The sequence below is a fragment of the Astatotilapia calliptera genome, chromosome 1, assembly GCF_900246225.1.
Source record: "Astatotilapia calliptera chromosome 1, fAstCal1.2, whole genome shotgun sequence".
NCBI classification, from domain to species: Eukaryota; Metazoa; Chordata; class Actinopteri; order Cichliformes; family Cichlidae; genus Astatotilapia; species Astatotilapia calliptera.
The window spans coordinates 33,141,794-33,167,844 of NC_039302.1; the positions used below are offsets into that span (position 1 = coordinate 33,141,794).

A 26,051-nucleotide genomic window follows, 5' to 3' on the forward strand; every position below is an offset into this window, starting at 1 on the left:
TGTGTTTTATTCCTTTTTATTGTCATTTGAACTCATACAAAGACTTATCAACACAGAGCTATGCAGGACCAAGCACAGAAAGGAACAAAGGCAACCTGAAAGCTTTAGAAAAACCAGGTACCATAAACCTCTGCAGATACACTAAGGCATTTAGAATTATTAGGCACTGTAACATGAACACAAAGATGTAAAAAAGATGATCCTCTGCATCTGTTAGTACACTTAACAAAATATGAAGCATTCACTGCACAGACTTGTTACACACTCGGTGAGGCATTTTCCTTCATGATTTAGCATAAATGGCACTTAAAAGAAAGTAACAGGTAAACAGTAAAGAATGTTACGTCTTCTCAGTGAAACTGCTTAAAAACATTTAGAATTTAAAACATTGAAATGCAGCAATATATAAGTTCGCTAATGGATTAAGCAAGGCTAGTAAAATACATTCATTCAAGAAACAAACCAAGGACTCTCGCGTGCAAAACAACATTCACAACTTGACCATTCACAAAGTAGCTCTACAACCTACAGCTTACAGGTAAATATATATTTGTGTTTTTTATTACATAAATAATTTGATTATCAAATGTGTATAAGAATCTACTTTGTAGATAAAGAGAAAGTCCAACACGGCAAAGTGTCAGTAAAATAGGGACTGTGACTAAGATAAAGACAGGTAGATAAAGAGTAGAAACCCAAATGTGGGATTTGATCAGAGTCACTGTAGGGTGACTGGCTGTCCAAGTGATGCAGGAAAGTCATCAGTCTGCCCACATTCTTCCCTTCTACAGACATAATAAACTTTAACTACATCAAAATTCACATCAATAAAACACAGGTCATGCTCTTCTTAGGGAAGCGGGTAGGATGAATCACAAGGGTAAATGATACATCCTTGTATTTCTGGAACTTGGAGGCATATTGGTCTGTGGCATAACTGGTACATTAAGCAAATTTAAAATACCAATATTTGTGCATTTAAAACTGTGTCCCAGGAATGGCACTCAGCAGAAACAACAGTCCTCAAAGACTGTCTCACAAATACAAATGACAGTAATACATAGCCATGGTACACATGATTTTTTTTTAGCAGCTTATAGAATATTGCATTCATCACACCCCTCTTCCCAGACATAAAAAAACCTCCACTATACAATTAGCATTCCCTCAATCACTGTTTAACATACTGCAACATAGTTTATTAAATTTACATCCATAAAATCCATGAATTTTAAATCCCGAAACTGATCAGCAGCCACTGATTTCTACAAAACTGTGGCAATAAGAGGATTCCTTCCCACATACAGTATGCACAGCTATGCTCACTGTGTACAGCTCTGTACACAATGGCACTAACAAGGGAGTGCTTAACCCACAATCAAATCACTGCCTTTCAGTCAAGCAGAAACTGGGGCTGGGTGTGTTTGCACCACTTTGTTTTCTTCTTCGATTCGTCTGGAGCATGTTTTTCAGAAAAAACAAAAACAAAACACTGAAATCGCAGCTTAACTAAGAAGCCAGTCTCAGTGATCTGTGCGCGTGTGTGTGTGCGCGTGTGTATACGTTTTAGTTTTTCCGACAGTGCAGTTTTACTGTGCTGTACATATACTGGAATGGCACTAAATGCTTTTTTATTGTGTCTGACGTACAGTGCAACTTGCATCAGATACAGAACTGTGCTGGGAAAGCACCCACATACCATCACGTCCACCAATATACAGTATTTGGCACAGCCACTTTCCAAAGCAACATACTACATACACTGCTGCTTAGTATTCCAGTGGAAACACCAAAGGTCACTGATAGTACACAAAACAGGTCCAGTATAGGTACAGCACAGTACTGTATACTGGGCTCAATATGCGTACTGCAGACAGCAACAGCTGCAGTTAGCTCAGTAGAGGCCACTGTCATTGTTGTAGGAGCTGGAGCTGGGGAAGGTGGGACAAGGTTTATTCCAGGGCAGAGCGCCGGCCTTGTCTGCTGTGGGAAGGCTGAGGGTGCTGGCACTCTTCATCTTGTTCTTTAAACCCCAGCTGAGGAATGATGACTTCTTGGCTACTTTGCGAGACTTGGAGTTCTTGTCATCTTCATTATAGGCCAGACAAATCATGGAGTAGGTCTTAGGCAAGTTTCCACAGAAGGTTGCACTCTTGGTAGGCTATGGTACAGACAATGAAAATGACATTTAGTAAAAAAAAAAAAAAAAAAAAGTGTCAGTCAGGATTTTGCAGAGTTATTATTTATTTTTTTTACACTGCATACCAAACAGTCCTAATTATTTCATCAGTCAATGAGTTATTGATCAGTTGTTAATATCCGAAATCATGAAAAAAAAACTATTGCGAATAGTTATGAGGGGTTGCAAAACAAGTACAGAATAAATACATAACCTAATGAAGTTTACCACCTTTTAAATACTTGTAGAAGTGCATTACTTTTTAACATACTTTCATATAGTTTCTTAATTTCACTGAGGCACTGTTTCTTTCCAAATCATGCCACACTGTGGATGAGTTTAAACCTCAATGATTTTAGCTCTTTGTCCACATGTTTAGGCTACTTGGCTGGTGAACTCACACAGCAGTAATTTGTTTTAAACACACACGTAGGTCATAGTCAAGGTCCTGTTTCTCATGGGAAATGATATAAACCATTTACACTGATACCTCCAAGGAGAAATCTAAAACTCTGGACTGAGCAATCACTTTGCACAAAGACCAATTCTGCCGTCACCATTTGTTAATCAAACAAACCTGCTGATAACCTTTCCCTAAACACATTGGACAAAACGAGGGCCTTGCATACCATGGCAGTGCTGTTGTCCATCATGCTGACCACCTGGATATCAATCCCCTCCTCATCAATGTCCTTCAGAAGTCGCATCATGTCACTCACGCTCATCCACTTGCACTCTGTGTCACCCACAGCAACAATGTAGTCACCTTCTTTGAGGCCATCAGCCTGGGAAAAAACATGACAAAGAAAATTGAGTTACAGGGTGAAATGTCCTGATATTGTAGAAGAGTAAACATTTACAAGTCATGTTGAACTACTTTCCTTCGACTCCCTTGAGGCAGCTACAATCAGCCGAAAAACAACTGAAGTTTAGTCTAAAGTGGGGGTTATTTGGGGGGGTGGGGTTTTTACGCCTTATTTTTTTCAGAAGGCATAACTCATCATTAGCGTGCTGCAGAGCACTCCACTAACATGATTTCACATGTGTCTACCTTATAATGTGATCCATGTCCACCTAAGATAGGTCAAACACTAATGACCCAGCAAGTTCTAAATAAAAATCCTATTTAATGCAGTATTTAAAGTTATGAATAGTCTGACCTAGTTATCTTATGCAAGACTACTAATCTGTTTCTCTACATAGCTTGCAGGGCCTAATAAAAGTCTGCTCTTTGTCAGCACCTCTTAATGAGCTGTCAGACTGCTGGCTTGTAGAGAGTAAATACTCCCTGATTCTTAATTAAATTAGTAGTCAGAGTAGCTGACAAACAGGAGGAGGGGAAGGCCTCCAAACATTCTTTGAGGCTGAAATCCTGTTTAGGCTTCCAAGAGTGACTTTATTTAATCAAAGGCTCATTGAGTAGATAAGATCGAAACGTATTTGATATTCTGCATGGAAGCACAACTGAAAATTCAAGCTGTTAGATTTTCCACAGCAAACAAAGCTACGTCATGATTGTAATTAATATCGAGAAACCTATGCATCTGATTTTTAATCAAATCTGCCAAGAGCACCAAAAGTGGCCAAAAGATATCTCTCCTGTGCTCTAAAAACAATGTACCTTGTAAAATTAAGATGAGAACAGATATGCCAACCAGTGCGTGATCATAATTTAACAGAGTAATTTCAAAAAAGGAACTTCCAAAGGACTAATGCATTAATTATGAATTACATAGAAAGTTAATAAACCATGTAATGTTGATTGTTACATAGGACCACACTGACAGTCACCTAAAATCCTGTATATCTACTCCTGTTCATTCAGTGGTAGGAAATAGAGTTTAACTCACAGCAGCTGCACAGAGAGGGTCCAGTGAAACCACCTGAACCGGTGAGTCTCCTTTCAGTGTGAAACCCAGGTCTCTGTCATCTGAGCGAACCCGTATTGTCCGTGGGGCAGTCCACCGCTGCTTGGCCGAGAAGACTGACTGCGGGCCCTGTGCGGAGACAGAATGTGGATGCTGGGATTAATAAGGCTACAGGTATTCTTGACATAAGAAGATAATATCCTGTTGAGTTTGATTTCAGTGAATGCTGCGGGGGAAACTGAAAATCCAATATAATGTCTTGGCTTGAGCCCTTAATACTCACATATTTGAGCTATATTACTGTAGCAGTAAATGCCAGGTAAAGGGCCAGAACGGTGGCTACAGTCTTGTGTATTACCACTTCAATTCAGAGGAGCTGGAAGTCATATGACTGAAGAATTAATGGTACCTTTCACACAACTGAAAATTTTTTAGCAAGGATGTCATTTTTCTGTATGATTAGGCAAAAAAGGCAGTGAATCCTTTGAACAAACTGACACTCATGGAAAACCTTCTCAAAATGCTGTAGGTGTTATGCATCTATCCTTGAAAGTTGATATTTCCAATAATACTTTCCATTTAGGCTGCCCGTCTCTAACACACTTGTTATCTGCTGGGAAAATCTCTCCTCCATTGAATCCTGACACTCAGTTGTACCTAGTACCAAGACGACTCTTATCGCACTGGCTTTAGTAATCACCAGAGTGATTGTTCAGCGAGATGGTGCCAGATTAAGCTTTTCAGTCCCACATTCCTCTTCATATCTCTGGGAATATGGTTCTTGCTGCTGTGACTGCTTTTGTAACTGGCACCAGACAGGTACTTATTCACCTACTACTGGAAATGTCAGCTGTGACCCAGGCCCCCCTTATGAATGATTTCAGCTTTTTTAAACATCCCTTTCAAACAAAGTGAACAGAAGATTCCAGGGTTAGAGAGAGAAAATTTGTTAGTCACCCATCCCCCCTACCTCTCACCACCACCATTTATGAAAGGTACAGGAACATTACTCAATGCATTTAGCATGAAAGACTCCGCACTTGGAATGCGAAAAGTTTGGGAGTTACATGAAAATGAAGTCAACCTTCAATCTCAAGGTAAATTCACCAACTTCAGTAGAGATTTTTCCTTCAACAGAAGCAGTGAACTGTAAAAAGTTCTATTTTCTCATCTCCCTTTAAAATACCACATTAACCATGAGCAGACTTAAAGCAAGGACCAGCACCTTTGTCCATGTTTAGTGTTAGTTTTGCATGAGTCCAGAAAGGTTTGGACACATCAGAGGAGTTTTCATGTGCCAAAGCTTCCAGAAGACTCATCCTTGGTTGGGTGTATTCAGAAACAACAAAAAATACACTCTGGGTGTTAAAATAAAATAAATAAATGAAACTTTTTAGGACAAAACACAAATCCAGAGGCATTTAATGTCCTTTAATGAATAGACCAGACCAACAACCATGTATGAAATGTGCGAGTAAATCGTTAGTAACCCACGTACCAGCCTCTGGAAAAAGTCGATGACTTTCACCTTTGCAGCTGCGGGAAATTCCATCTCTGCTTTGTGTTCTGTTTTAGCTATAAAAAGAGAGTAACAAAAATAAATTTATCACTCTATAATGTTTACCGTCACAACCACATTTCAACTGTTAAGAGAGATGGACAGGGAGTTGGCAGTATAAACATTACATCATCTCTACTTGGAAATAAATGCCACTTATCAAAGCTAACTGCAGCAGGTGTGGCAGACAATGCAGCTCCCTTTTTATGAGCAGTTTCCTGAGAGACAGTCCTCCCAAATCAACAGTGTTTTTGCTTCGCTTTAGTGCCTTTTGTTAGTGTTAAGTGTTAGCTGTGGTGACACTAAGGTGACTGTTCGGTTTCTGTGATTACCAGAGGATGAATAGCTTTCACCTCAGTGACATTTATTGGAGACTCAAATGAACTTTAAAATCATTGACAAACTTATGTTTCCTTGCATATATTTTAACTCTTATTATTATAAATTATTTAAAAACTAAACAAAAACAACTCACAGATGATTTTTGGGGCCTCCAAATAATCAGTGAACTCTTCTTCATTTTCATTTTCACTCTGCTTGTTGACTGAGCGCTGGTGACTGGCTTTTAAAATTTCCTGCAGGACCTCCAAGTTGTTGGTATTCTTACACAATCCATAAATCCTCAAAGCCTCCTCATGACCGAAGATGGCACGACGGATGTGAGCTTTACCTGCAGAGGAGGAGAAAAATTCATCAAGAAAAGTGAAGAAGACAATAAAAAGGAAAGGAGGGACTGAGATGAATAGGCAGAGCTATTTTGTTCCGCTTTGTGCTTATTTTACCAATCCGCTGACGTTCATCTTTGTTCTTTAAGATGTCCAGAGCAGTGCATCCCTCAGGAAGGCTATCATACACCTGTGACAAGGTCTTCTCCTGCTTGTCCTCATCATCGCCCGGACCCACTGAACACACAGAGAGCAAAAGAAAAAAATTAAGCAACTGGAAAACTGTTTTATATCTCTCGTTTTAAAGCATAAAATACAAGCAGAACTATTGATAATGCTTTTGATTATTATGTGGGGTCTGCATGCTCTCTATCAGTACTCCAGCTTTGTTCCACAGTCCAAAGATCAAAGTCAAAAGTTGACAGTAGGTGTGAATGTGAGTGTGAATGGTTATCGTTCTCTATGTGTTAATCCTGTGAAAGACTGGTGACCTGTCCAAGGTATATTCTGCCTCTCACCCTATGACAGCTTAGATAGGTTCCCTGCCCCCAATCCTGAATTGGACAAGCAAATGAATGTTTTAAAAGAAGTTTTGAAATGCAATCTTTGTTCATATATTCCATAATTCAATCTTCCTTTTCTGGTTCACTGGATTTTAAAGTTTTAATTAAATCTATTAAACCAAAAGCATCCGGAAATATCTTTTAGCTTCCTGAGTTTTCTGCTTAGCAGAGACAGTATAGAGAATTTATTTGGAATCGTTTGTGATTAATCTGTTTACTACAGCAATCTCAATTCAGCCCTGCTCTGTAGTCAAGGCCTCTCTACAGTCCAGTGGTTAATTGCTCTATTCTCCGTGTTCACACAGGAATCTGTTAATGAGCTGCCAAACCCAAAGCTGCTTCGTTTCGTTGTTTCCTTTATTCAGTCTCGTCCCACTCTCAGAACCATAGCCACCCACTCTGCTCTATTTTGTTTTTGATTTATTCATTTCCAAATGTACATGTAAAGTACAAAAGGAAAAGAATAAAAACATACAGCGAAACAGTGCACATCAGTAGAAAATTGCATTATGGAGTTGACATAAAGCTGGAGATAAGAAAAATCACCTTTCCTTTCCCTCACACTCTCTCACTTGGTCCCATCTATTTATGTAAAGAGCAGTAAGAGTCTACATAACTGTTAATCCTGCAGAAGTATACAGCACTTACACTCAGTTGGGGTTTTTTTGTTTGTTTTTTTTATTTTTAAATCACCTCAGCTGTCTTTCTTTCCCTTCTCATCATGACCTCTTTTGCTGTCTTTTTTGGGACTCTTTACAATCGTGTGTATCTCTGTGCATGTGCATGTATGTGTGTGTGTTTGCAAGCATGGATCTCTTTGTGTGTCAGACAATTTGTGAGTATCCCCAAAGAGGCATTATATAAAAGCATCCAAGATGGCTGTGGTACAGGGACGTAATCTGACATGACCAACCCAATGGCCCATACAGCACTTTAAGAGATCAGATATTCCAGAGAGCTCAAGAGGCAGCCCAAATCCTGTTACATCCAGCCTTGAACTGCTGTACACATTAACAACCAAGAGCCAAATATCTACTACACACAACCCGCATGAAAACTTACTAAAGGAGAAATGTATTAACAGTCTTTTAACATAAACAGTTTTTTCAGGTAAAGAATACATTTGTGTTGTCTAAGCAGAACAACACAACAGCATTTTTTTTATATGTATCTATGAAGAAATAAAAACTTCCTCCCAAATCCCACTGAATCAAAAATTTGAATCTCTTCTTACACTGGTGGTCCAGCAGTGCTGAAGCTACAAAGTAGTGTGCCATGGAGCGGTAGTGGTTGGTTTTAATTTGTGACATGGTGGACCAGAAAAATGGCACATTGTCTTTTACTGGTGTCTGGATCATGCACTGATGGACTTGATCGTAGATTTCTGAGACCTGGCAGGAAGAGGATGATAGAGTTACATTTAAAAGTGCATTAAAAGCACCAAGACAGGTACAAAAAATAAAAAGAACTGTGGCGACATTATCACTTTACATTCACTTTAAGTACAGTAGATCTTTGTAAGTCTGGAGCAAGAACAAGAGTATTACTTGTATATAATGTGAGGACTATGTGTGGCTTTTCTGAAGTTTACCTTTGCAGCCTCTTGTGCAACTTTCATCAGAGAGTAAAACTGGTTTCGGATGCCAGGCAGTGCAATCTTCTCAAACAAGCACTCCTGAGCCTGAGCAAGCATCAGCCGAATCAGCATACTGAGCATGGCTGGACTCATGTCGTAGCTGGGAGTGTGGGTGAAAGTCTCCTTAAGGTTATTCAAGACACCTGGACAGGAAAGAGCAGTCGGCACAAGTCGAAATCTAATTAGTCCAAGGAAACTACAATTAGTGCTAGTTATTTAAATCATCAGAGACTTAACTGAGAAAATAAGAAGAAGAAAAAAAAAAAAAAAAAAAAAAAAACTAAATTACTCCTACACTACATGGAAAATTTCCAGTTTTGGGTTCTATTTTGAAGCCTGCAGGGAGAAAGCCTGCTTTCTCTTTTCCAGCCTCAAGTCTGGGTCAGCTACATAACAAAAGCCACTTTCATGTAATCTAAGTCGTCATGTAATTCCAAGGCTATAATGGTAATTTCAGAATAGAACCTCTCGTTTGGGATTTGGTTGACATGAGCTATATCTGGAACATGAGTATTTATGTATCATGGCTAGCCCACATTTGACTTCTACTGTCAAAAATTTACTGTCAAAGTTTGATATTATAGTTAATAGATTGGGCATCTGCCATCTCTCTCTCTTTTTTTATCAATTACTTAATTAAAAGAAAGCATATATTTTGCTAGTCCACAAAACAACAGATGTGGTTCTGCTGGTACTTTAACCCCAAGTACTGACACCCTTTTAGACAGATGTTTTAAAAGGTGCACAGGTAGACCAGTGCCTTTTTGCTGTTAATATTATTTCAGCAAGATTAACTATATCTGTGTCTGTCTGTTAAACACTGAGCAAAGAAATAAACATTAAATTAATTCAATTCAGTTTTATTTATATAGCGCCAAATCACAACAACAGTCGCCTCAAGGCGCTTTACACTGTACAGTAGATCGTACAATAATAGATACAAGTTACTTTGGAAGAAATAAGGCCATGTCCACTCCAGCTAAGAATTTATGCCTACTGTTTGCCAGATAAAAACCTGGCAACAGTGAGTTGCAGACAGCTTAATAACAGAGCAATGCCTCAGTACAATTCGCATAAAGACTTGGCAACTCCTACAGTAGCTGGCTTCTCTCATTCACATCACCTTTTGCATCCTTGGCTAAAGAGCCCTGCAGCAGTTGCGCTACACCTAGCTTTCCTGCCTGTAAACTCCCAGCTTGGATTACTACAGGTTCTTGGTCACAATGTTCTTCATAATAACATAATTGTTTTCCTTCACACAAGCCTAAATTAAAGCCATCAAAGCAACATAGTTGAAGCAATATCCAGAGCTATAATTATAGAGCAATACTGCCGACACTGCAAAGTCATAAATCTATCACGAAACATTCTGAAACCTTTGAGGGTTGGACAGTCTCTTCATGTTTTTGGTGCTTCCTGGAGCTCAGCCACATGACAAGAAACATCTACATTCATTCTCCGTCACGGAACAGAAGTCAGGGTGGAAGCTGGCCAATATTCTAAAAACAAAAATGTACTGCAGTGGGTAATACTTTTCTGAGAACTGTGTTATCAGAGAAGCACTGCACGAGGGTGAAAAAAAAAGTCTTTAGCTTTGAATGAAACCCTGTGCCTGGCGCTTTTTCAGCAGTTAAAAGAAGTTCTTGCTGTCACTATTTATTTATTTTTTCATCTTGGCTTTCTTTTCTTTTCTTTTTTTTTTTTATATCTGCTCCTTTTACTCAAAGATTCAGCTTTCGGTAGCAGTGTTTCAGACTATAGAGGAACAAAGATAAACATAACTTTAAGAAACAAAAGTCTGACTGTTGGCCTTAACACAGGCTGAAAAGAGAGAATTAATATGACTGCAGATCATCAGTTCATCACGTCTCTGCATACCTGCAGCTTTCTGGAAGGAAGAAACAGCCTCCTCCAGGCCAGTTAGTGTCTGTCGATTAGCACGGGTACCGAACTGAGAGTAGAGGGCGGCCATGTTGAAAAGGATACTGGCCTTCTCTAGTGACAGGTTTTGTTGACATAGTGGCACTCCTGTGAAGGAGTCATACCTAAAGGAAAGTAAACACAACATTAATGTGTTAAAAAACAAACAAAAAAAAAACTCATGAAGATAAACAGTCCAAAGGATATGAAGTGAAAAATATTTTTAGCAGCAATATAACAGCCTTTATGTCACACTTTGTGTGTTGTTACATTTTAATGTAACAGCATGTATATCATATTCTTGTCTATATCACTTGTTTGAAATGCTTCAAATTTGCTTCACAGCTAAAGCTCTTTAAAGTCTTTGAGCTCTTTATCTGTGCATTTATCTTTGCTAGAATTTTCAATTTAATTCAGTAGCAATGACTAACATAAGTAGCATGACTAACACGCAATAAAACCTCTCTGAAAAGAATGCTTGCACTTCATTGAGACTCCTTTGTGACTCTTGAGTGTGGAATTCTTATAAAATCCAAGACAGGATTTGTCATCTGATATCACTGATAAGTTAATATGTCTCTCAAGCCGTCTACTGTTTTGCTTTCTAAACAGGATTTCTCTTCCAGGCTTGATACATGACGAAAAAGCAGCAGGAGGGGAAAAAAAACCCCCAAAAACTGCTGTCAAATGTTTCCTTTTTATTTATTTCATAAGGAAGTTTCCAGTCGAGTCACACCAGCTGACATGGTTTCAGGAAAGCACAGGTGTTCATGGCACCTCTTTGCTTACTTTGAAGTCACTGGATATAGTCTCACCTGTTTCCTTTCTGTCAGAGGTTAGAAAGACAAGGTGACATTTGCACTGCTTGCTTTGTCCGTTTTGCTAATTAGGAAATGACTGCAGTGTACCATGTGAAGAAGATGCCCGTCTGTCTGGTTGGGGAGAAGAATCGGCTCTCTATCAGAGGAAGATGGCTGTAGTATTTTGCAAGCAGCTCCACCCCGGCCTCACTTCGACTTGGTGTTCTGCATGCCTAGGATATGTAAGACAAAAGCACATGTTCACAAGTGGTGAACGAACACAAAAGACCATCTGTTTTCTGTGCTACTCAATCATTATCATCTCCAGTGTATTTGGTAGGTGGCAGAAATGTCAAGAATGATCTCTCACTCTACCTGTAAACTAAAATGAAGTGAACTCCGCAGCTAACTGCACAGGAAATATGTTTTTGTAGTTGACCCAGCCCATAAAAGTTCAAGTCAAAGGATTTCATGGTTTTTTCCGTGACAGACATGAATAATGGGTATATTAAACACACCTGTCGCAGGTCCATGAAGTCAGCAATCTCATCTTCAAAAGTCTTCCCATCTTCACTATAGTGCTCCAAGATAAAGTCCTATAAAAGACAGAAAGACAAAAAAAAAAAAAAAAAAAAATCAGCATGTAAATACAAGTTCTTTTTAGCATTTAGGAGCTTAAGTTAAGCATTCAATCTGTTGGTTACACAGTGGTTTTTCTCATACCATCACTAAATAGTACAAAGAAGACAACCCTGTGTTGTGTATGCTGGAGAGAATTTCTTTTCTCTCTGAGCCAGCCACATGTAGGAGAGGCTCCATCAAATTTAAAGCCATATTGTGAATACCCCCATTAAGGAGGATTAACTGGAAAATGTTTATATGGATGAATAACCTTTATCTTTACTGGAATACACCCTTTACTGTCAGGAGAACTTAGGTTTCTTAGAATTTATTCATGAGAGCAACTCTTTGTACTTGGAAGCTTTTTGAATAAGGCTGCAGGTCATGAAAACTGAGGCACGATTTCAGTCAAGAAGTAGAGCAGAATTAACGTGCTCGGAGATCTTTGTCAGAAAACGTCTCACATGCCCGTCAACAATCCGAAACAGGATGCGACACAACATAAACGTGCCAACTATGACATTTACAAGCGGGCTTACCCCGTTTACGAGAGTTCAACTTGTCTTTATAACTAGTGACCCACTTTTAGCTTTTTCCTGATCAGGTGATGTCCTGGTCCTAAATGAACATTCAGTGACATGACATAGTAACGTAACACATACATGCGACAGACAATATGACTGAAATACGTAATTCAAGGATACTTAGTTTCAAGGATATATATGTAAACATGCAAACTGAAAATACTGCCTACAAATATCAGTTTTTTTTAAATTATTATTATTTGTAGCTCCATACCTATATTCCTGTTTTGACAGAAATTATAATACAATTTTGTTTAACTGATGATCAAAAGTGGTGTTTTGCATGTACTCAAGTATGCATTTCTGAAAGCACAACACAGTTTAAGAATGCCAAGTCGAAACTTTTGAGGTTTCTTTTGTACCTTGAATGGAGTAGAGAAGTCAACTTCTTTTGTTTCCTTCAGGCCCAAAGCAATGAGGGGAATGTTGGCAGAATCTCTGAAGGCAACAAAGACAAATATGTAGCTGATCTGTGTAATCCATATGATATAAATTCCCAACAAAGCAAACACATGATAGCAGGACAGCAGGACCTTTCATTTTTTTAAAAAAGGGACAAAATATTCAATACAAGTAAGGACAAATAGAAAATATACCAGTGCAACAGATTGATGGTTAAAAAGACGTCTCTATGGTTTGTGTGAATATATATATCCAGGAAACACCCTTTGAAAGCACACCAAGCCTTAGTGGGTATATGAGGTCAACACAGTTAAGATTAGTAAATATTAAATCACACTAGTCCCATTAGTGACAGCTTTGTTGTTGAGAAAGTTTAGTTTCATAGGAGGTACTGTACAAAAGGATTAGGCAGATGGTGTTGTGAAAAATCTGTTAGGATTTAAAGGTGAATGAGGCCTCCCATGTCCCTCACTGTTGATTAATTATTCAGGAGTTGCAGCTTTGCTTCAGTCTGTCTTTCTTCTAGCTACTAGCAGGTTTTAACCTCCGATTATTGCAGCCTGGCAAATAGTAAACAGAGGCTGCCATAAAACACACTGTTTTGATGTCAGCTACAACCTTAATGGTTTGGAAATTTTCTGGTTTTATGGGGGTCCTTGTTAGTGACAGATGGAAAGCAAGTTCAGCTTGTTATCAGCGCTGAGGGACTATAACCTGACAGAAACCTGCTGCTAATCACAGAGGCATCATTAAAAACAAAAAACTAAACTCTCTCTTTTCCTCAAAGCAAAATAATGAGCTGTTATTAAAAATTGTATTTAAAAAAAAACAACAACAAAAAACACCCGCTTCTGGAATTGCCTGATACAAACTTCAGGCTCAAAACCATTTATGTTTAAAAGGATTAATTAACAATCTCAGACCTCATAAGAGACATGATTTTCTCTAAATTCACATCAAAAGGAGTGGAGGTGAACTACTGTGCACTGTTATTGCAAAATACTGTTCTTTACACGAGATGTTCAACACTCAGTGATAAGACAGCATTCCTCTGGCATGCTGACGTGCCAGAGGAAAACCTCATTCATCAGTAACACTGGCAGAGAGAGAGAGAGGCTGCAGTGTAATCCATTAGTCCTTGTAGATGAGATCACTCTGGACTTTTCTCTGGCTTGGCAGAGATGGGTCCATGGGGGTTGAGTGCATCTGTTTCACAGGGAATCTGGAGGGAAAATTTTACAAGCCTCTCAGAGACTCGCTCCTCACACACACGCGGGAAACGGACAACAGGTAGTCAAGGGAAGCTGTGGGTTTAGCTACACAGAGCCAAGCACTTCTTAAACCGTTTAAAGCAAAAGGTTTCAGGCTGTTGCAATCTGTTCTGACTTCTTAGTATACACCGACTAAGAAGACCTCTTAACCCGTTTAACTAGAACATGTCAATGAGGCTAAGAAGTCAGTGTGTACTCAGTTTGGATATGTTGTTAGCAACCGGATGATGTTAATGAATACTAATCTTCCCTTAAGGAGGGACAGATGAAAACGTATATTAAAATAATGTTATAAAACTAAAAACGTGTGATTTTATGTGTTCAGAAGTGTTAACTTCATAAAATGATGTTATTAATATTAACTAAATTTATCTGAAGTTCTAAAACTCTGATGATATTTATTACTGAATTATTAAAGTATTCGCAATTGGTGTCAGAGGTCACAGCTGAGCTGAGCATCTGATATCTTTGTGTATTCTGGACAATAGACAAGAGCAAATTAGTCTCTCTTACTCAGCAAAAATGAATACGGTGACCTGCAATGCTGACATATTATCTTACTGTTTTCATTAGTAATCATTTTAATTCTGCTGATTCAGAAATGTTCTAGGAAAGTTCATGAACTTTGCACAAAGGAACTGGACAAATCAGCAACACTTTGGTAGTGTGACGAATCATTTACACTCATACATTGAAATAATGAGCAGTGCTAGTGAGTCCGTTTCATTTTTACTTCATAATCTATCAGTGATGAGCCAGATTTTTTTTTTCCTCAATAGGGCAATTCAGAGAACAGAACAAACAAATGTACATTACATGTACTGCCATCAGGCCACAGACTGTATGGCACTTTGTGTTATGCATTGCCTCATGCCACAAAGGAGCTGAATCTAAGAAATAACCACAGAAAGACACTATACAAAGGACAGTGGACTAGTGGGAAAGACTGTTGGAGACAGGTGTTGTGTTTCTGTACTTAAGAGTGAGGTTGTATTTCAGGCTGAGAGGAGGAGGCTAACTCTCCATTGTGGCTGTACAGCGTCATCCCTATGAGACACCTGCTAGGCAATGACACGAAAGGACTTTCTCAACATATCTAATATTCTCCAGTTTAGGCTTCCCACACACCTGTGCATAAGGCGCTTGTTGACGATGAGAACACTATGGACCTAAATGGGTTTTATTTTAAGCAGACCCACAATGACAGTTTCAGAGGTTTCCTATTGTGTGTGCCGTGAGCAGGTGCTTCTCTAATAGTCTGATAAGGAAACTGAAGAGAGGCTGTTTGTTCCAGCACTAATGAATCTGATCCCATGAGACTGATCACGCTGGGACTAACAATTATACTGAGAGGCAGCTGGTGAATTTGGAGGATCTAAATAATCTTAGTGGCTGATGCGTGAGGTTTTCTTGATGTTCACAAAGAGAAGGGTTTTTTTTTTGCATTTAAGCAAGATACAAACTACCACAAGCAACACAAGTGTAAAACACATAATACACTCAATATTTGCCTCCCTAGATTCCTAAGAGCAAAGTTCATTGTCCTCCCTGCCTGGTACCCTGCAGACAGGAAACCAAATTTATTACAACCAGGTTGAAGGCTCCTGGTGCTTACAGCACTGAGACTCTGCAGACCAAACAAACTAATCTGGGCTTACTGTGGAGCCAATATGAGTTGGCATTTTAGGTTTTATAAGGTCATCTGCAGATTTATGTCAGAAATTACAACACTGCCCTAACTAGGTCTTTAGCTCAACAAATCGTTACAACAGTTTTTAGAATAGGAAATACACAGTTGGATATTAGAAGCATTACACCTTGTCACCTCAACAACCCTGTTAATTTGCTCAGTATTTTGTTGGGCAAGGATGGAAGGACATAGAGCTAACCCTAATAACAAATCATATGTAGCATAGACTACTCTACCTCTACTGGGTGTGCATTCTTTTCTTATTTTATTTTATTTTAGTTATGTTTTTTTTTTGTTTGTTGTTTTGTTTGTTTGTTTGGGGGGTTGTTGTTTTTACACACAGAGTTGTGTACCATGAATTTACCTCCAGGCACTGACAGTAACGTCTTGAGAGATCCTAATAAGACACCCAAATATTCTGATACCATCAACCCTACCAGCCACACTGTTCTTTGAGAATGAGCATGTATCACTGATCACCACACGTAAGTGGTCAGAATGGAGTGGGCAAGGTACTGGGTGAGCTAAAAACAATGCCACCGAAGCTTCCGATGGAACAAACTCATCAGTCAAAATTAAATCAGTTATGTGTTTTTGTTTTTTAATAATGATTACACTTCATATTTTCAAAATGGAAGACTCCACAGTTGTTTAATTTCTTTCTGGAATAAAACCTACCCCATGATTACTTTCAGTCACCCAATTAATATTCTTTACCCACAACTGGCTTAAACTTGTTTGGTTACTTCGTAGCCACGAGGAAGTGTACTATTTGCAGCACAAACAGATGCATCTTCAAATAAAAATCTGTCACCACTTCCTCATCAAGTCCTTTGTGTCTTGCCAAAGTTTCATTTACACGTGAGTGAGAGAATGATAACATGCATCAACTTCTTTTATCCAAACCTTATAAATATGGCAGGTGCATTTGGAAAGAAAATACTAGAATCTTTCACTGTCACACACCCATACAACACACACCTGACCGTCACACTGAGTGAGAGAATGCTTTTTGCCAGATGATCATCTTGGCTTGCATACAAATTCAACTCAGTGTTTCCTTGTTGTTCTGTGCATTGTGCAAAACCTGATATTCCAGTTTAACAACAACACCACTGTCACCACTTTTCCTCCTCTGTCATCAAGAGGCTTTCGTTTGAAAGCGTGCCAGAGCCATCTGTCTCTTGTAGGTTGTGAATGTGTGTCTGTTGTCTTACATCTCTATTTTAATAGTAATTCATAATTTTTCTTCGCGAGGTTGGATCAGTGGTCACCTCACCACAAGAAAACTGGGACCAAAATCCTTTGCGTTGAGCTCCTGGAGATGTGTGGACATTTTAGCATGATATCTATTTCACAGCCTCCTTACATGCACTTAATGTAAAACTACAATTATTCTGAAAATTGTAAGCAATTATAGCCTATTGCCAGCAGCTGAATTGCTACTCACAAGAATACTACCATCTAATGTGAGGTCATAAGAATAATAAGGTCATAAGTTCACAATTCCTTCATTCTAAAACCCTTGAACTGGAGCAGTAGAAAAGGGAGGAGAAACATTTGTACTTACTGGTTGTTCTGGTAAACCTCCACAGAGCTGTTGAGACCTTCCAACTCGCTCATCAGAAGCTGAAGGTTTGAGTTAACGTAGCTCAACTCCAAGAGAACCATTTCTTTCACCTTGCTATTGGATGTAGCCCTGCAAACAGGTGATTGTAGAGAGAGAAAGATTGAAGGGGAAAATGGAGAAGGAAAAAAAAAACAGATCAGCCTTGTTATTATCCATTCTGGCTCAGCCAAACCTCACTGGAGCTGATTATTAAAACAAGCGTGTCTCTTCTGGTATTCTGGACCACAGATCTGCGTCACTGCGGCCCACTGTACACTTGCTCTACTCTTCGGCACGCATGCTTGACAGATGTCTCAGACTATGTACATGTCACTACTGTAATAGGACTGCACAGAGGTCACCTAGGATCTGGTCAAGGACACGTGTGTGTAAACGTTAGTCTCAGATTTCCCTGCTTTTAAAGCCTAACCATTCTGAATGAAATACGCCTAGAAAGGAGACCCCTTTTGAATCCCACTAGTCATCAACTTCCATGTCACCATCTGCTTCTGCAACAATTATCATTACTTACACACATTTAAATGTTTAAAATGTAGTTCGCATTTTTTTTAAATTAGAAGGATCAGTGCACTAAATGTTCCATTTGCATACAGCTTTGTATACGTGTGTTCATGCAGGAAGTCTGGAACAAACAAATGGATAAGGTGTGAGCATTTGCTGCATAGCAGAGATAACCCTGCACCAATACCGCTGCATGTTTGTTAATGCTAACATGCATGCACAGAGTGGATGGAACCTTTGTTATGTAGAATTTATGTTACGTTGTCAGTATGTGAAAACAACCTGCAATTAACGTGCATTCATGGAGACACAAGATAACACACACACATACACTATGTTTATCTACGTTTTACAGTGGATCCTAACGAGTTACCCGTCAGTCATAATTAATGGGACACTCACACATACCCATCGTCACCTACAACCTGTCAGTCTCGAGACTGTTTAGAACGTATCTGTCACCTGATCTCCTTCTACCCTGTAATTACAGAGGATTGCATTTTTTAGACATGAAACGTCACAAGTAATGAAGTCCTACAAGGCAGGGGTTGGAGGGGAAAAAAAAACCTGCTTAACCTAAGGGTAAAAAAGCAGGTACAAAATAACCACCCACCAGAATTAACCACAGTCAGGTTCAGTGGATTCCCTTTGTATGACATGAAGCTAATAATATCCAGCAGTCTGGATTTTGTTCAGGCACATTGTAAAAAGGTCACCACATGCTGGATTTTAAATCCACACTTTATACTCTACCACAGCCTGCATCACTTCCTGTTGGCCTGCTGAAGGGCTTCTGAGGAGTTTGGTCTGGGGAACAGATCATGGTAGTGGAGGAAGAGATCCTATGGTTTGGACAGAACAGATGTCTGCTAGCCCAGAGACTATTATTAATATGTCATTTAAATATCTAATATCATCCTGCAGTGTGTGGGAATCCAACTGTATGCCAGCATCTGTGGTTGTCTCTATCCACTTCTTTGGAAAAGCTTTTTTACACTTTTGGCAGATTGGCAGTGTGCTGTATTTTAACCTTAGGGGCAGCTAGCTGGTGGAGTTTTATAACTAAACGCTTTAAAGGGCGACTCCACCAATTTTACATATACATTTTCATTTTAGTACAATAAGGGCTGCTATGATTGCCATCTGCAACTATAAAGCAAATGTGAAAACACTTTCAAATAAAAAAAAATAACCTTAAACCCCTTGTTCCAAGTGGCCTGTATAGCAGGTTAATATACCTTTATCCTGCTAGTTTACAGTTGCTTCATTCAGTACTGACCAGGCAGGATGGTCTGTAAAGTTCCAATATTGGAAATTTAGATTTTTTTTTTTTTTAATCTTGTCTTGGTCTCTGCTGTTTTAATTTTGAGAAGAGAAGAGAGACAAGAATAGAAGAAAACCAGTCTGACCAGACTGACTTTTGCTGAAAGGGAGGAATGCAGAGCAAAGCAGAAGAAAAGAAAGCAGGCAGAGCATATAATGGGTGTCCTAGTGGGATAAGATTGCCAGGATATGCACACTCTCACACACTGAGATGGAAGAGCAGAGGTAGACCTTGGGTTAGATTGCATATGATTTAAGATCTTTAAAAAAAATAGAGCAGAGAGAATACCTATAACTCAGAAGTAAATCCATGCCGTTCTCTAGGCTGCAGGTGGGTTGGCAGAGGGAGACACACATACAGACACACACATTTTCCTCCGACCTTGCCTGGTCAGAATATGTCAAGTACTAAAGGAATGTGCAGACTTCAGAGGCTGACGGCAGGCTTAGACAGACCTAAAGACCATGCAATAACTGTGGTATCCATGTACAGCAGTATTATCAGACAAAAGGAAAGAGATCTCTTATCTTGTGCCATCACAGTCATGAGCACAGTGATGAAAGACAATGATTCACTCTTCTAGAGAAAAGCAACCTTTCATCACAAGGTGCTTTCTGACATTCATACCACTAAACAACATCCTGGCTGTCAGAGTTGTAAACTCAGCTGGGCAAAGTTTTAGGCTTAATTTCTCACATCTTGCTCTCTTGATTTCTTATAATCACTATAATAAAATGGATAAAAGTAAAGCATAAAGTAAAGAGTTCAGTAGACCCTCCTTAATCACATGTCACTGAAGCTCTTTGTTTTCAGATTACAAGGAATGCTCCTCTGCGAGATTGTTATCTCTGACTACCATTTACCCTGTGTCATTTCAATTCTTACCAGTATAAATTCACAACAGCTCATGACAGAAAGACAAAAGTGAGGCCAGACATATCAACAGCAACAGTTCCCTGCAATGCAGTGACAAAGGCTAGCTACAATGATGTAACATATGCAAAACTACATGTGTGCTTGGATTCTTAAACCCATCATAGACTTTGCTCTCCTCTTTAAATATTTCCACTTTAGAATGAATCAACTATTACTTAAAAAAACATATCTACTTCAAGTACACACACACATGCACACAGTAAACCCATATATTAAGTTGGATGCATGTATCACTTTGCTCTTACTTGAGCAGATTCTCAGCTCCAGCCCTCATCCTCATCTGTTTGATAATCTGCTGGTTAAGACTGGCTCGTGTGTTCTGCAGTTTGCTTCGTCCAGTCTGTGCGAATGGGTTGCAACCCTGAAACACAGGAAGGAAAAATGAGTCAGCAAGAAAAAAAACCCCCAACAAAAAACCCATCTTCTAAAAATGTAACAAACAGAAAAACATAATGCAACAATAGAACAGTTTTACATATTAGAGAGAAACATTGTTGGATGCCAACAGTAGCTTCCCTCTTTGCTCTTCTGTAAAAATTGGACAACTACAAAGCTTCTGATACCAAAAGATTTGTGCCTTCCCAGCAGATTCTGCACGTTCAAAACTTCAGCTTCAATTTACTATAAAAGATCTATTATATTATTACTTATTCAATGTGATAAAATACTTGACACTCTTAAGGTTTCAACATTTTTCTTTCTGTTAAAATTTTAGGGCTTTTACATCATTTTTAGTTTTTGACGTAAGAAAAAAAGCTTCACCTTATTATGTAATTACGTGTATCAATTAAGGTACCTGATGTCATTTTCCATGACTACACATAATGGACCCACATGAACTATAGCGGTACTACGTGTCCTTGACTTTATCACAAACTTACCAATCTAAATAAGTTAAAAGGTTGTCATTCACAGCAGCTCACATAAACTGGCACCAGGAATTCATTCTCACTGACTCACTGAAGAGCAGAGGTGTGGTCTGTGGTTTATTTTGGTTAGTGAAAACAACGTGATGTGAAGAGACCAGTCAGCACAGTAAAACTAGTTAGATTACAGTGATCAGCATGGGACATCTAAGCTGAAATGATCTGACTCACTCTGAGGTCAGCAAAAGAATGAGCTTTAGTTTCTTTTGTAATAAGTAATAAATGGATAATATGTTTAATTTCTCTGTCCCGTTTTAAATGTCAACAATGAGGCACAAGTTTCGATTATTTAATTTTTTTCCATAACAGGGAGGATTCCCACAATCATGGTCAGCAGGGGAGAAAACAGTCTGAGTAAATTTTACCAAAAATTTCAGAGTAATGTTTAAATTACTGTTACACTGTACAATACAAATGAACATATCTACATAACAGCTGAAGATGATCTGTGCCCTGTACCTCTGATTAAGGTTTTGAATCTAACAGCCAAACTCCTCAAAAAACTAAATTAGTTACACCTGAGATGTGTAGTATCACCATAGCAACAACAGCATAATACCAAAGTTAAAATATTAATATAAACTTAGGAGTAAAAATACTTTTTGTAATGTAGTAAAGCTTTGAATGCAGTCACCATCTCTTCACTGATAATGTGACAGTCTCTCACTGCCTTCCCACTACCTAAACTGACTTAATTCACCTTATAAGATGTTGAGCAAAAGTTATATTTTGTAACAAAAACAGAACCCACACTTTGTTAACACTTTAATTAGTTCACAAGACTGTCCGGAAATTAGATGTTTTGTTATGTCTGCCACAAAAACAGCTTAAATATTCTTATTCATTACAGTTTCTCCAAGTAAGGCTATAGATGTACGTGCTTCTCTGTCACACCTGCCAGATATTTTACAGATAACTAAGTCTCACGTCAATGTTGATCTCAGAGACTTCCTGTAAAATGAGTAAGCAAAGGTATTTGTCTTGAGAACAAATTTCAGCACTGCAGGTCAAGTGGCTTCAACAATAGTCACATTTAGCATAATATTTTAGTCACAGTATAATGTACTCTCGAAACCAGCCTGCCATAGTTATTTGGTTCATCCTGTTCAAACAGTTGAACCACCTGAGGGCGTAATGATTAACCAAGTCATGTTAACTACACAATAGAAGAGTACTGAAACTATCAAGGGTGTGGCAAAACACAACAGATAATTGTAGAATGACGGCAGGCTGAAGACGTTTTGTCCGGTCACGTCAATCGTGACATCACCAGCAGCAGTATGTACCAGGACAAAGGAGTGGCTCAAGTATGATAGCAACCATAGCAGGACATTTTTCTATGTATACTTTGTTACTATGCTACAGATCCGCACACTGAAGTGAGCCCCTCCTACCCACTGGCACACTTGAACAGAACAGTCTTTCTCTACAAGTGTTCAAAACACTTCATTAGAGCAAAACACAAAGGCAGCGCAGTCCATTACCATATCCATCAAACAGCAAATCAATCTGGTATTATATAACTGATTCTTCATAAAGAACATGTGGAGCATTAATTCATGGGATGGTTGGTTTATACAAGTGCTGATTAGGACTGGCAACGAGCCAGGGAGAGGCTTCAGCCATGACCCAGTTCTGGTAGCAACAGACTCACAGCTCCTGCTCGGTATCATTTAATGATGACATGAATAATGACAAGTTGAAAACTTGTATTTTCCCTAAATGACTCTTCACTCTGAATCCATTCCAAGTGTGCATACTGCTGTCAAACAGTGTGTTCTTGTTTCAATTCAAAGACATGCATTTATTTCAGGGGAACTACTGCATGAGTAAATATTTGTTTATGGCTTGATCTCATTTGTCGTTTTCCAATACAAAAGTCTACTGAGGAAATCTAAGTGTGCCTCCAAGTCAGCTGAGCTTGTCTGGTTTGTGAACCAGGACACATGTTGTCAATTTGTGTCTGTGGTCTGGCTGAAGGACACCCTCAGGCCAGATGCTACGTCAATCCTCTCACTGGCCAAGGAGGATAAGGAGAAGAAACATGCCTATTCGGCTTTTTGTTCTGCCATCTTTCCATTCTGCAGCCCAAACAGTCGGACACCAGCCAGCTGGAGGTGAAACGGTGGAAGGCTAGGACGGAAGCCCCGAACCACAACAGCTCCCTGGAGCATCCACTGGAGCCGGTGAGGCCTTGTAAATCATTACACTCATTTTCACTCAAGAGTGAGAGAGAAGCTCAAAAATGGAGGCAAAGATCGACTCGACTTCACTTAGTTAAAATTTGACCCAAAGTTTCCAAATTGCAAATCTCTTCAGCGTGACAAAATGAGGGCACAGAACTCATTGTGTGGTTTTAGCAAATGTGCAAGCATTTTTATGGCAAGGCCATGAAAGTAAAACACATGAATGTTCAATACAGAAATACACCGAACTAAAAGAAAGAACTTAAAATGAAAAAAATAGGTGCTTGTAATATCTGAAATGCCTTATAATAATAATAATAATAATAATAATAATAATAATAATAATATTTTGGAGGCTCTATAGTCTCCCATCATGTCTTGTGGCAGTGCCAGACCCCAGCTCCCACTGACCTTTTTATAGACAGAGGAAGTGCAACACAGAGCCTAAATCCAGACAGCGTTCAGAAGGGGATTTGGTGGGATTGAAAGAAACAAAGGCTGTGTTCAGATGTCCATCTAAACAAGCTTTTTCTATAAAAACACATTTCAGTTGTGGATACCAGTGTAAATGTAGAAGAATGAGACACAGACCACAGCATGGCAGTCAGGCAAGCCAACAAAAACACATTAGATAATCACTCTCTCACTGCCAGCTGCCTTTCTCATGACCTCAAACTGGACAGACTAGGCGCTCTGGAAAATGCTACAACCCCAGGTACTTGAAAAGGTGAAACCAGTTGGAGAGGTTTCTCTGCTGGTCCTCATGCAGGGTTTGTCAATTATTGTGCCATGACAATTCACAAGCCTATTTACAGCATGAAACTGTCTCAGTTACACTACAAGGGGTGCATTTTTAACCAAGTCCAATTTAAATATGTATCTTTTACATCACTCTGCTGATGAGGTTATTCAGATTACCTCCCAGGAACTGTGAGATACAATCATTAAAAAGACCAAAGGTTTGCGCTTTACTTGGCTATCAATTTCTCTTAAATACAATGATCTTCTTTCTTTTTTTTTCTTCAAACAAACCCAACCTGTTTCATGCCTCGGCAGTAAGGCTAAACTGACCAAAGTCCACCAGGAATGTCAACAAATTCTTTTAACTATCAATCATCCTCACACCTCCCTAACAACAAACAGGGAGTTGATTATGTTGATTGTGGGATATTTGGCCGCGGCTCCCAGTATCAACAAGTGCACGAAGTACAGCTATTCTGGGTGTAACACACACACACACACACACACACACACACACACACACACACACACACACCCACCCACGGACACCTGAAGCTGACAATGCTGTGGTTTCTGCTGCGGCTGTTGGTGACAGATAAGGAGCAGCTTTTTGTACTCGAAAGACTGAAATCAAGCATCAACCTATCGATTTTTATTACATCTAATACACCAAAGAATAATTTACCATGATTAGTTGGTTTCTTTGGAAAAAATTAAAATGGAAGAAAAATAAAATAGCAACTAATTGCTCTTTAAATGGGAAGCGGAAACAATAAGTTGGATATAAAAAGGGGAGTTCATTGGGAAATGTTAATTGTCTTTAACATTAGCACAGGCCTTATTAAACGTTCGGTTTAATAAGTTAAAACAGTAGCACGTCAACAACAAGCCTAACCTTAAGTCACCATTTTTCCAGGTTAAACTTAACAGTATACGCTGGATACATTACTGTGGGGATACGTGTCCTGCTTTTGTTCTCAAAGTGGAAGGACGAGAGACAAAAACTCACCTTTTTGAAATAATTTTTGTCTCCGCCGCCGTCGTTGATGCCATTTGGTAAAAGAGCGTCCGTCATCCTGAAGGCACGCACTCCGAGAACCTCAAGAGGAGAAAAAAATGTTTTCTTTTTTTCTTTTTTTAATTAACAGCTTTTAACAACAGGTGAGAACCTCTCTACACCACCAATATGCCTGCTGTTCTAACTTCTCTTTACTCAGTCAGAGCTTTTTCCAGTAGGAAACCAGAAGCTCCGCCCACACAAACAGAATGGGTGGTGCTTTCACGGCCCAAAAGAAGCTCAGCGGAAGACACCTGTTTAGTTCAGGCTCTACGGAGTGCGTTATGTGAGACGGCTAGATATAAGATGAAATGCTGTTATGTAAGCGTGTAATAGTGAAAAGAAAAAAAAGAAAATATATCGGTCTTTTAACTCTTGTATTGATCTCAAAGTCATATTTATATTCTATTAATACCTGTGCCACCCTCATCTAAATTTCCCAGATCTGTCTGACCAAAGAAAATCAAATGTTGAGCTAATACAAAAGTATTACATTAACACATTAAGTATTAAAGTACTGTAACACTGTAAAATACTAGCAGTAGTAGTTCAACATAACAGTCGTTCGTTTTTCAGTTTCTATTTTTATTCTAAACCAATGGTTTGCAAAGTGACAGTTATCTATGTAAAACTATGCAAAATAGTTCCTTCAACATAAACCAATACGGAAATGTGACTTTGGCAACAGATCTGTTGTTCAAAATGTCCTACACACCAACACCGGACAAGGATATAATAATGTGTGAGAAAACACATAAACAAAAAAACTAACAAACCTGAGCCCCTGCGTACTACAGTGAGGACATCCCATGGTTATGCTATGTTTTGTTGAGCCATATGAGTTATTTATCCTCATAGAGGGAATGATTACTAAAAATTACAAAGCTGCTGTCATTCATGAGCTTTATTCTAGAATAAAACTTTTTTTTTCTTTTTTTCTTTTTCTTTTTTAAACGGAACATGAGATGATGTGGCTAACAGCCTACTAGGCCA

General features: G+C 38.9%; 1 protein-coding gene across 1 annotated transcript; it reads right to left on the minus strand.

Moving 5' to 3' along the window:
* On the minus strand, window positions 1-25,266 carry rhpn2 (rhophilin, Rho GTPase binding protein 2). Its single transcript, XM_026175352.1, has 15 exons — window positions 25,011-25,266; window positions 20,394-20,509; window positions 17,328-17,456; window positions 12,757-12,832; window positions 11,708-11,785; window positions 11,298-11,422; window positions 10,348-10,514; window positions 8,425-8,612; window positions 8,068-8,224; window positions 6,388-6,507; window positions 6,081-6,275; window positions 5,546-5,622; window positions 4,030-4,176; window positions 2,809-2,964; window positions 1-2,161 (listed from the first exon to the last, which is right to left on the minus strand). Exons 1-15 carry the CDS (start codon window positions 25,074-25,076, stop codon window positions 1,895-1,897), a joined length of 2,064 nt encoding a protein of 687 aa, XP_026031137.1. The 5' UTR covers window positions 25,077-25,266; the 3' UTR covers window positions 1-1,894.
* Between the last annotated feature and the right edge of the window lie 785 nt (window positions 25,267-26,051).

Bases quoted from the DNA above. Each gene is read 5' to 3' on its own strand.
- rhpn2 (XM_026175352.1), bottom strand. From the start codon at position 25,076: ATGACGGACGCTCTTTTACCAAATGGCATCAACGACGGCGGCGGAGAC. The intron at 11,786-12,756 runs GTACAAAAGAAA...TGTCTTTTATAG, and splicing joins ACTTCTCTACTCCATTCAAG to GACTTTATCTTGGAGCACTA. The intron at 5,623-6,080 runs GTGAGTTGTTTT...CTCTTTTTATAG, and splicing joins GGAGGCCCCAAAAATCATCT to CTAAAACAGAACACAAAGCA.